This window comes from Salvelinus sp. IW2-2015, linkage group LG31 (genome assembly GCF_002910315.2).
Source record: "Salvelinus sp. IW2-2015 linkage group LG31, ASM291031v2, whole genome shotgun sequence".
In the NCBI taxonomy this organism is placed as follows: domain Eukaryota; kingdom Metazoa; phylum Chordata; class Actinopteri; order Salmoniformes; family Salmonidae; genus Salvelinus; species Salvelinus sp. IW2-2015.
In genome coordinates this window covers 27,690,819-27,703,311 of record NC_036870.1, presented here as the reverse complement: position 1 = coordinate 27,703,311, position 12,493 = coordinate 27,690,819, and the positions used below count along the sequence as shown (strand labels likewise).

At 39.6% G+C, this 12,493-nt stretch overlaps 1 protein-coding gene across 1 annotated transcript in view; it reads right to left on the bottom strand.

Annotated features, from left to right (window-relative positions):
- LOC111955841 (gamma-aminobutyric acid type B receptor subunit 2-like) overlaps window positions 1-12,493 on the bottom strand; it is a 506,723-nt gene that overhangs the window by 186,605 nt on the left and 307,625 nt on the right. The window contains 1 exon segment of the mRNA XM_024134728.1: window positions 1,356-1,526. Within this exon segment, the coding sequence (XP_023990496.1) occupies window positions 1,356-1,526 (171 nt within the window).

The window sequence follows — 12,493 nt, the reverse complement described above, 5'->3', positions numbered from 1 at the left end:
CATACCCATTCTCAGTACTGGTAACCCATACAATACCCATTACACAGAACTGGTACACAACATCCAATACCCATTACTCAAGATGGTACACCACAATACCCATTACACAGACTGGTACACCACACATACCCATTACTCAGTACTGGTACACCCATCAATCCCATTACACAGATGGTACATGATGTGTGTACCAGTTCTGTGTAATGGGTATTGATGGGTGTACCAGTACTGAGTAATGGGTATTGATGTGTGTACCAGTTCTGTGTAATGGGTACTGATGTGTGTACCAGTTCTGTGTAATGGGTATTGATGTGAGTACCAGTTCTGTGTAATGGGTATTGATGTGTGTACCAGTTCTGTGTAATGGGTATTGATGGGTGTACCAGTACTGTGTGATGGGTATTGATGTGTGTACCAGTACTGTGTGATGGGTATTGATGTGTGTACCAGTTCTGTGTAATGGGTATTGATGGGTGTACCAGTTATGTGTAATGGGTGTGGGTGCCTGAAGCCTGCATACAGTGACCATGCATGGTGAGTCAGATGGGATAATGTAACTCATGTTTCCCAGAAGGACTTTACCACAAACTGGGAAAGGAAGTAACTTGTGTTGAGAGATGATGTTAAAATGCCACTTTCAAAAATGTAATGTATTTTTAGAAGGACTTAAAAGGATACAACAGCTGTGTACTAACATTACAGGGAATATATAAACAGTAATGTCCTCAGTAAGTCATAAAACACAAGTTACTCTCTGTGTGCATGTTAAAATTGCATTAGAAGTAACCACTATCATCACAATCCTACCTGTAATTTTCCCACAATATATCTTATAATATCACAATATAGCATTACATTACAATATCTCCACGATATATCGTAATATAATGATATCTCCACGATCAGACCTGGGATTAAATTCTCTTTCAGGTATTTCAATTACTTTTCAATACATTTCGAAAAACTATTCAGATAACCTTCATTTGAAAAAACAAGTAGTTGAATATTGGAATGTATCTGGAAATACACTTAATCAAATACATTTATCCCAAGCATTTGAAAATAGTATTTGAAATAAGTTTTTGAAAATACTTTCAAATACAATTTGGTTGACTATTTGTTTTTTTACAAATAACCAATCCAATATTCAAATAAAAGTACTTGTTTTGGGCTGTGTATTTGAAAATACTCAAATACACAGAAAACCCCCCACGTCTGTCCACGATATATCATAATATCACGATAACTCCATGATATATCATAATATCACGATATTTCCAATATATATCGTAATATCACGATATCTCCATGATATATCATATAATTTCCAATAAAATCATAATATCCTCCCTCACCTCTGAGAACCTCTGAACGTCCTGTGTGAGGGTCCCCACGCGGCTCCAGTTGTAGAAGTTGAGGAACTTGACCACTGCTGGGTTCACCGCGTTGTCCGACGGAACCGTCCGAAAAAAGTTGGGGTACTTCTTCTTGTCGGCCAGAACAGGAGTTGTTGCCGCAAAGGAGAGCTGGAAAGAATAGGACAGACATAGAATGTTAAATATCTGACCAATAAACGCTGGCTGAATTCTAACTGATCCTGGTGTTCTGCTAATAGGAGTTCAAGCCTGGAGATCTGAAGCTTTAGACAGAGGCCTTCGATGGCCATCTGAGGGATTAAGCCATGGCAGCTAGAGCAGTCACACACACGCACGCACGCACGCACGCACGCACGCACGCACGCACGCCGCTACGCACGCACACACACACCACACACACACACACACACACACACACACACACACACACACACACACACACACACACACACACACACACACACACACACACACACACACACACACCACGGACACTGGGAGTCAGTCCAGTCTGTAGGCGTGAGTAAATCAACAGTCTGAGGTCTGTGGAAACATCAGGAAGGTCACAGCTTCAGAGCTGCCCATAATAAACAGGAGCTGTAAAAGTTTGGTGGGAGTGAAAGCTGGGATGGATGACCTTAACTGAGTGTGTATGTGTGCGCACGTGTGTATACGCAACTACATGTGCATGCGTGTGTATTCATGAGATGCTGTGTGTATTCACTCTGAGGTCAAGTTAAAAGCGTTCCTGATTCTTTGTTGTTCTGCTTTCACTCATTTTATTTTCCTAGAAAATTAGATAAAAATGTGCTGAACCTCAAACATGAAAAAAATACACCATAAACAGGTTTAAATCAATTCAGGGTTCAAAAAAGAGATTATAACTTTTGCTGAGAATTACTGCTTTCAAGATTTGACACGAGCAAGGACTGAATTTTTGTTTGTTTTAGTAGCAACTACCAAGCACATACATTAGCTCTGAAACATCCTATTGGGTGAACACGCAGACATTTACTGCTATAGAATGTCCAACATTTTTCACACATTTCAATGTGTTTTCTTTTGACCAACAGTGGGTAACAGTATCTCATACAGTGTCTATCCATACACTACTGTGGATGTGATAGGTCCTCTGGGGAGAGAGAGAGAGAGAGAGAGAGAGAGAGAGGAGAGAGAAGAGAGAGAGAGAGAGAGAGAGAGAAGAGAGAGAGATAGAGAGATGAGAGAGAGAGAGAGAGAGAGAGAGAGAGAGAGAGAGAGAGAGAGAGAGAGAGAGAGGAAGAGAGAGAGAGAGACGGGAAGAGAGATGAGGAGAGAGACATGAGAAAGAGAGAGATAGGAGAGTAAGTGAGAACGAGAGAGAGAGATAACATGAGAAAGAGAGAGATAGAGAGATAGAGACTTGGACTCAATAGTCATTTGAACGGTACTTGTTATGTAACACTCCCAAGCTTCAGCACCGCACACCAATCTAATCTTATGATCACACTGTCACTAACTACAGTAGGCACATACTGGCATCGTGTGACCGGGGACATCTAAAGACAATGCTCCATACACAGTCAGTGGACAATGTGAAGGATCTGATTCAAAGCCACAAAGCTAAGTCAACAAATGTCATCCCCAGTCCTCAATCTCTAGGTCCATTGAAAACGTTCTAGGGATCTATAGAATTCAAAGAATCTGTCATTTGAGAGAACACTCGATTACTGAGAGAGAGCATGATAAGATTACCGAGTGATGGATCAATGGATTGACCTCAGATTTCTCTTTCTCTCTCCTTCCAACCCTCCCTCCTTCAAACAGACCCAAACACACACATACCTTTAATTTCCATACAAATAAACTCTCTCTCTCTCTCTCTCTCTCTCTCTCTCTCTCTCTCTCTCTCTCTTTCGCAGTCTCTACCACCTTACCAACAATAGACACTCATTATCTCTGGGGGAAAATTGGTGTAATTAATTTCTGCCTCCCGATCGTGACTTGCAGGTGCGTACAGCCAGCGAACATGAGAATAGAATGACAAAGACTGGAAAAAATGCATGATCTTGACAAAGACTTCATGGCAAAGTTAAAATTAGAATATGGATAAGTTCTGGTAAAATTGGCACCTTACAGTTTGACAAAGTATGTCTTGTGTAGCTGTTATAAAGGCTTTGTGAAACCATACATAAAGGGGGGCAACAGTTAAATGTTACCAGTCACATCACAGGAAGCTAACGTTGAATGGGAGACTTAGAATGTTAGCTCTGCAGACCCTTAGCTTAGTCTTGCCTAGCGTACTATACTCCACTCCAAGTTTATGATGAACTTCACCAACGGCATGGAGATGAAACCAGGCTTTGTGGAATCTGGCTCAGGCTACATCCATTGTACCTATGTTTCTTATCTGTAGTTGCGTGCCTTTCTTTGTTTGCGGAAATCCATACTTTTTCAATAAACATTAATCAAATACCACCACCGACTGTTACCTTGTTGAGATTCAATGGGCACATGCACATTTGCGCTGAGTCGCCATCTTATATCAACAGCAATGAGCAAACAGTTGGTGGTTGTATTTGATTAACGTTTATTGAAAATGTTTAGTCTGTTAAGTCCTGCCACATCCGGAATGGTTGCTGCTGTGAAAAGTTAACTCTGGAACATTAGCATGTTAGCATGTTGGTGCGGCAGGTAGCCTAGTGGTTAGAGCATTCGGCCAGTAACCGAAAGGTTGGTGGATTGAATCCCCGAGCTGACAAGGTAAAAATCTGTTGTTCTGCCCCTGAACAAGGCAGTTAACCCACTGTTCCTAGGCCGTCATTGTAAATAAGAATTTGTTCTTAACTGACTTACCTAGTTAAATAAAGGTTAAATTAAAAATGTAGATGTGATAAGCTAACTCTGGAACATTAGCATGTTTAGCTAGCTGAGAGAAGTTAACTCTGTACCACTAACATATTTAGCTAGCTGAAAGATGTTAACCCTGTTCCATTAGCATGTTTAACTAGCTGAGAGAAGTTAACTGTGTTCCATTAGCATGTTAAGCTAGCTAACAGTTGCACTCCAATTTCAATTCGTCCCATCTCTCATAAAATGAATGACTGATATGAATCGACACAGGGTTAATTACTGAGCAGAGAGAGATTAAGCAGACACACTGATAGTGATCAAAAGGAGGATATTATCATTCTGATTGAGGCTAAGAGTGTGTGTGTGTGAAATGTATGCACATTGCTTGGAAGCATGTTTAATATTAGAGAAGCCAACCATAGCACCTTCACTCTGGGGCTAAGTGTGATCTTTAAAAGCCAGTCTAAACCAATCAAGAATAATGTTTTTCCTATATTCAAACAAACAGGTTCTCATATTCTCACAACTCATATTGATGTCATACAGTACTTACAGTGAGTAGATCATTTTTGGGAAAACTTTTGCTTAATGCATTTGATTAAAGCTATCTTTCATGTTAATTATTTTCACAATGCTCAGAATACATTACACCTTGTACTCCTTAAAGTAAACCTTGTAACTGGAGACTGATACAATACATACATTGAGTCAATCTAAGTCAAACACTTGCCAACAACCCTCAGCAAACCTCCAACAAACCTCCATCTCGACCATGCCACACTATTCTCCCCTCTAGAACCCATTTAGTTTGGGCTCCCTGTTGTTTCCCAAACCATCCGGGAGGACCCTGGAACAACACACGGATTACAACCGTCAATTAAGGAGAGAAGAGACCCTTTATTTCAGTACCAGTACTAAATCCAAAATCACCCAAAGTCTTAAAAGGGCTTTACTGGGTCTTTCTGCTGTAGTTTTAATCTGCATTTAGCTACGGCTGTTTGCTACACCCACACCGGGAGAAGCTCCAATGGGTCTCCAATGAGAGCCAGTGACTTTTAGCCCAAACAGGGTGCTTGGGTTGAAGCCTCCTGTGACAGCCCAGGGAGAAATGGGGGTGGGGGGGAAGGGGGAAGGGGGTCAGGAGACTTGGAGTTGTAATGATATACCTTGATTAAACTACAAGAAAATCAGATATGAAACTGTAAGGGCTCGATTGGAACCTGCATCGGGGTAATAACGTAATACTGTAGGTACAGTAGTTCTCCCCATGGTCAAATAATACCACAGAATGATATTGGGTGCTGTAAAACTATTACTACTATAACTAATACTACTACTACAACTACTATTACTACTATAACTAGTAATACTACCAAAACTACTATTACTACTCCAACTAGTAATACATTACTACAACTAATATCTATAGCTAGTACTACCCAAATAGTTTAGATACGTATATCTACTACACTACTCCAGTCTACAATCTAACAACTAGTATTACGCCACTAACACTGAGTAGCCACACCTACAAACTACTATCTTATCTACTTACACGTGTTAATACTTTACCTGACCACAAACCTACTATTATACTATACTGAGTAATACTACTAACACTCTCTAACTAATACAAAATATAACTAGTATCTATCACTTATTTTCACTTACAAAACTAATATTTACTACTATAACAATAGGTAATACTACTACAATTACTATTACTACTACAACACAGTAATACTACTACAACTACACATACTAATACTACTAAAACTAGTAATACTACTACAGTCATTTATTGCAACTACAGTAATACTGCTACAAATAGATTACTACAACAACTAGTAATACTACTACAACTAGTATCACTACTATACAGTAATACTACTACAAGTAATATTACTACTACAACTAGTACATACCCACTCACAACTACTTAACTACTACAACTTTACTACTACTATACTACATACTACGATTACCTACTCATTAAATAGTAATACTACTACAATTACTATTATACTACAAACTACTACTAATACTACTACAAACTTGTATTACTACTACAGTAATACTATTACAACTAGTATCACTACTACAGGAAATACTACTACAAACTATTACTACTACAACTACTACTACTACAACTACGATTACACTACTATAAAATAGTAATACTACTACAATTATATCTTATTTTACTACTACAACTAGTAATACTACTAACAACGATATCACTACTACAGCTACATACTCACAAGTAATATTACTACTACAACTAGTACTACCACTATCATAACTACTATTACTATCTTTACAGACCTAATAAATACTACTACACCTAGTATTACTACCACAGTAATACTACTACAACTAATATTACTATTACAACTAATACTACTACTACAACTACTATTACTACTAACGTAATACTACTACAACTACTATTACGACAACCGTAATACTACTAGAAGTACAAATAATAAAGAAATTGAGTTCATAGTTCTATGGGTTCAATTCATTTCCACCATGAGATCCCACAGCATTAATCATCCCGGCAGCATGATTTTTGAAAGGAATTGTTGGCTATTGTTCTTTTTCACATGGGTCACGCACAGAGGTGTGACGCTAGGACCCCAGGTCAATTCTCCATTTTAGATGTAGGTCCATGACGCATGTGGGTATACATGTAGGTCACTAGAGAACATATATTGCTTGATTGGAGCTAACAAGTCAAGGTAGCCCTTCTGTCTCCAAATTAATCTGAACCACCGAGCTACCAATGGTGCAGAGGGTTTGGTGAGAAAGCCATCACGTGAAATGATCTCAAATACAGCTTACGAAATGGGTTAGTCTTTTGATAAATACAGTAGAGTGCCTTAAAATAGAGCTATGATATCACACATCTCGGAGTGCTGTCTTACATAAGGAGATTTAAAAAGGTCTATTCAAATGTAATGGACCTCTCTGGCGCACTGCACTTGCACTGACGTGCTCACACACACACACATACAGACACACACGCGCACACGTGAGTACACACACAGGGAGGATTGCCACTCTCAGCAGGCAGAGCCAAATGGACAACCTGTGTCTCCACTCTCCTCTCCATCAGGCTCCCAGTGCCAATGTTAATTAAAGCTGTAAAGATGGGGCCCGTCTGAGACTCCTCACCCACAGCAAGGTCACCGAGTCTTTGGTAATGAGGCTTCCACTCAAATGGCACCCTATTCCGTATATAGAGCACTACCTTGGACCGGGGCCCATAGTGCACTATGTAGGGAATAAGGTGCAATTTGGAACCGCGTCAGAGGCTGGGGATTCTTGGAACCACGGTAGTAGTACAGCATTATGTCGTTGAGAATATCTGCTTAAATTACTTACTGATAAGATTGCTGAGGGAAATCTACTGAGACATGCAATTATAAATACAATGTTATCCGTCTTTTTATTTTGAGTGAATATAAAGCCTGTTTGCTGTCCGTCTTTCTTCCATTTTGACTTCTTCACTCTCTTATTCAGCAGTTGAAATCAAACTAGTGATGTCTACAGGAGAGAGAGAACGAGAGAGTACGAGAGAGAAGAAGAGAGAAGAAGAGAGGATAGTAAAAAGAATGAAAGAAAGCATATAGAAGAGAGAAAGAAAGCATTAAAGATTGGTGACAGGTGATATATAGAAAAAGAGAGAACGCGAGCATAGATAGAAAAAAAGGGAGCCAGGCATAGAGATAGATAGTCCATTGCAGATTCTCAGAACAAGGCAAAGAGATAAATTGATGGTCCATTGCAGATCCTCAGAACAAGGCTGTGCAATCCGGTTTCCGAGCTGGTCACGGGTGCACCTCAACCACGCTCAAGGTACTAAACGATATCATAACCGCCATCGATAAAAGACAGTACTGTGCAGCCGTCTTCATCGACCTGGCTAAGCATTTCGACTCTGTCAATCACCACATTCTTATTGGCAGACTCAACAGCCTTGGTTTCTCAAATGACTGCCTCACCTGTTTCACCAACTACTTCTCAGATAGATTCAGCGTGTCAAATCGGAGGGCCTGTTGTCCGGACCTCTGGCAGTCACTATGGGGGTACCACAGGGTTCAATTCTCGGGCCGACTCTATTCTCTGTATATATAAATGATGTCGCTATTGCTGCGGGTGATTCCTTGATCCACCTCTATGCAGACGACACCATTCTATATACTTCTGGCCCTTCTTTGGACACTGTGTTAACAAACCTCCAAACGAGCTTCAATGCCATACAACACTCCTTCCGTGGCCTCCAACTGCTCTTAAACGCTAGTAAACTAAATGCATGCTCTTCAACCGATCTCTGCCCACATCCGCCCGCCCGACTAGCATCACTAGTCTGTACGGTTCTGACTTAGAATACGTGGACAACTACAAATACATAGGTGTCTGGCTAGACTGTAAACTCTCCTTCCAGACTCATATTAAACATCTCCAATCCAAAATTAAATCTAGAATCGGCTTCCTATTTCGCATCAAAGCCTCCTTCACTCACGCTGCCAAACATACCCTCGTAAAACTGACTATCCTACCGATCCTCGACTACGGCGATGAAATTTACAAAATAGCCTCCAACACTCTACTCAGCAAACTGGATGCAGTCTATCACAGTGCCATCCGTTTTGTCACCAAAGCCCCATATACCACCCACTACTGCGACATGTATGCTCTCGTTGGCTGGTCCTCGCTACATATTCGTCGCCAAACCCCCTGGCTCCAGGTCATCTATAAGTCTTTGCTAGGTAAAGCTCCGCCTTATCTCAGTTCACTGGTCACCATAACAACACACACCGTAGCAGCCCTCCAGCAGGTATATCTCACTGGTCATCCCCAAAGCCAACATGTCGTTTGGCCACCTTTCCTTCCAGTTCTCTGCTGCCAATGACTGGAAGGAATTGCAAAAATCGCTGAAGTTGGAGACTTATATCTCACTCACTAACTTTAAGCATCAGCTATCCCATATTGTTTTTATTAACTTTTTTTGCTCTTTTGCACACCAGTATTTCTACTTGCACATTATCATCTGCACATCTATCACTCTAGTGTTAATTTGCTAAATTGTAATTACTTTGCTACTATTGGCCTATTTATTGCCTTACCTCCTTACTCCATTTGCACACACTGTATATAGACTTTTCTATTGTGTTATTGACTGTACTTTTGTTTATCCCATGTGTAATTCTGTGTTGCTGTTTTATGTCGCACTGCTTTGCTTTATCTTGGCAAGGTCGCAGGTGTAAATGAGAACTTGTTCTCAACTGGCCTACCTGGTTAAATAAAGGTGAAATAATTTAAAAAAAAATAGATTGTCCATTGCAGATTCTCAGAACAAGGCATAGAGATAGATAGATGGTCCATTCCAGATTCAGACACCCTTTACCATGGCACTTTGAGATTTATTTTAAACTGCAAAACCCTTACGCACCACTGCACTTTGTATACCAGGTTTGGCTGCCCTTCTCTAGTCACTCGTAACCTCAGTCACTGGTATACTTTTATTTATAAAGCCATTTTGGGTTTACTACCTTTTTATTTGGGCATTTTTATTGTTCAGAAATGTGGTGGGTACTCTCTTTGTTCGCTGGACTTTATCCTGCTAACTGTTCCAAATGTCCCAACTGAATTTGGTAAAAGGGCTTTTATGTACTCTGCGCCATCGTCTTGGAACGCCTTACAAAATACTTTTAAACTGGAAGAACTTGTCCCGATTGGTATTTTTAAATCACTGATGAATGATCTTGAGACTGATTCCCTGACCTGTCAATGTTTTTAATTTGCTGTTTTTGATTTTTGTTATACTCTTGTGAATTCAATGGTTTTTACTAGATTACTTGTAGTTTTTCATGTTGTTTGTCTGTAATTTTTGTAATGACTTGGTGCTGCCTATCTTGGCCAGGACGCTCTTGAAAAAGAGATTTTAAATCTCAAGGAGCCCTTCCTGGTTAAATAAAGGTTAAATAAATAAAACATTTAAAAAAATAGATGGTCCATTGTAGATTCTCAGAACAAGGCATAGAGATAGATAGATGGTCCATTGCAGATTCTCAGAACGAGGCATAGAGATAGATAGATGGTCCATTGTAGATTCTCAGAGCATGCCCTCTCACTGAATGAGGTCTGCCGTATTAGATTCTTTGACACTTGACTGAGCTGTGTCTGTGAGCAGGTATAGGAGACAATAGATAGATAGTTTCATTCTCATTAAAGTCTCTAAATTCCACTGACTGACGCTTGGCATGGCCAGGTATTAACAATGTTGCAGAGTGTCTTATTAGACTGAGGACAAAGGACAGTAATGTACTAACAATAGCTTACCAAGTCTCTTTGAGGAAGTATAAAGGTAATCACCTCGCATAAGGTGAGTTAAAGGTCCAATGCAGCCATTATCATAATTTATTATTATCATAATTTTCACCATTTCACAGTTTTATTCCAACTTCATAGTGTGGAAATATACAAAACATAGGAAAATCACGTTTTGACTGCACATTGCCATTAAAAGACGACGTATTCTATCTGAATCTATCTGAATCGCATTAATGCGAACATACTGCAGGTGTTAGATAAGGCCTATGAAAAACGTGTCTCGGGGGGGGGTTTACTGCATAACAGTAGATCACATTTACATATTAAAGCAGAGTAGTTTGCAACCTCTGAAAAGTACCTGGCTAAATTTGAGTGTTTTTAGGCTTGGGAAAAGATCAGGCATGAATTAAGAGGCGGTGGACTCAGCAACGTTTGGGACTCAACAACGTTTGGGACTCAGCAACATTTGAGACTCAGCAATATTTGCTATTACAAGCAGTTAATAGGGAAGGAGTCTAAAGATACAGGAGCCTGTAGGAGCCATGGAGCAATGCTGGAAGCCATGACGTGTTAGTCACTGCTACTGTTACAGGTGTGTGTGTGTTACAGTTCTCTCTCTCTCTCTCTGTGTGTGTGTGTGTGTGTGTGTGTGTGTGTGCGTGTGTGTGTGTGTGTGTGTGTGTGTGTGTGTGTGTGTGTGGCTATTGGCCAGGCACTAGGGAGGCGTGAAGCAGCAATGCTTTATGGGATATCGATAGGACATGATTAGTGGGTCGGCTGAGGTCAGGCAGATTGATGAATGAGCCGTGAGTACCCCCCCCCCCCCCGAACCTAAACATTATCCAACTGGGGTTGCAAGGGGAGGGTATATTACTGGTAAATGTCTAAGTTTACCAGTAAACTACCAGATTGTGGTAACTTTCAAGTTAGATTATAATATTTTTTTGCATGACATCTACTGGCCTTTTTGGGTACTTCAGATTATCACAGATGTCTAATTATCTCTGGCCGTCTTACCTTATCACGTGTAAAATATATAAAATAATCAAATAGGATAAAAATGACAAAGCTGTAAACATTATCCTAAATATAAACTATCATCTTAGTGAATACCATTAGTGTTTAATATGAGGGTTTCAACATGAAATATTCAGTATATTTTACATTTGTATTTATTTTACTATGACAATATGTGTTTGTTGAAAATGTTTTGGTGTGAAAAAAGTCAATAGAATTGGATGAGTTACAGAGTTAATTGAAAATAATGGCAATGTTGATTCTATGTGTTTTCTCTTGAACCATGTGGTCTATTCACTAGAAACTGGACAATATGGTCTATTCACTAGAAACTGGACAATAGTGTCTATTCACTAGAAACTGGACAATATGGTCTATTCACTAGAAACTGGACAATATGGTCTATTCACTAGAAACTGACAATATGTCTATTCACAAGAAACTGGACAATATGGTCTATTCACTAGAAACTGACATATGGTCTATCACTAGAAACTGGACAATATGGTCTATTCACAAGAAACTGGACAATATGGTCTATTCACAAGAAACTGGACAATATGGTCTATTCACTAGAAACTGGACAATATGGTCTATTCACTAGAAACTGGACAATATGGTCTATTCACTAGAAACTGGACAATATGGTCTATTCACTAGAAACTGGACAATATGGTCTATTCACTAGAAACTGGACAATATGGTCTATTCACTAAGAAACTGGACAATATGGTCTATTCACTAGAAACTGGACAATATGGTCTATTCACTAGAAACTGGACAATATGGTCTATTCACAAGAAACTGGACAATATGGTCTATTCACTAGAAACTGGACAATATGGTCTATTCACAAGAAACTGGACAATATGGTCTATTCACTAGAAACTGGACAATATGGTCTATTCACTAGAAACTGGACAATATGC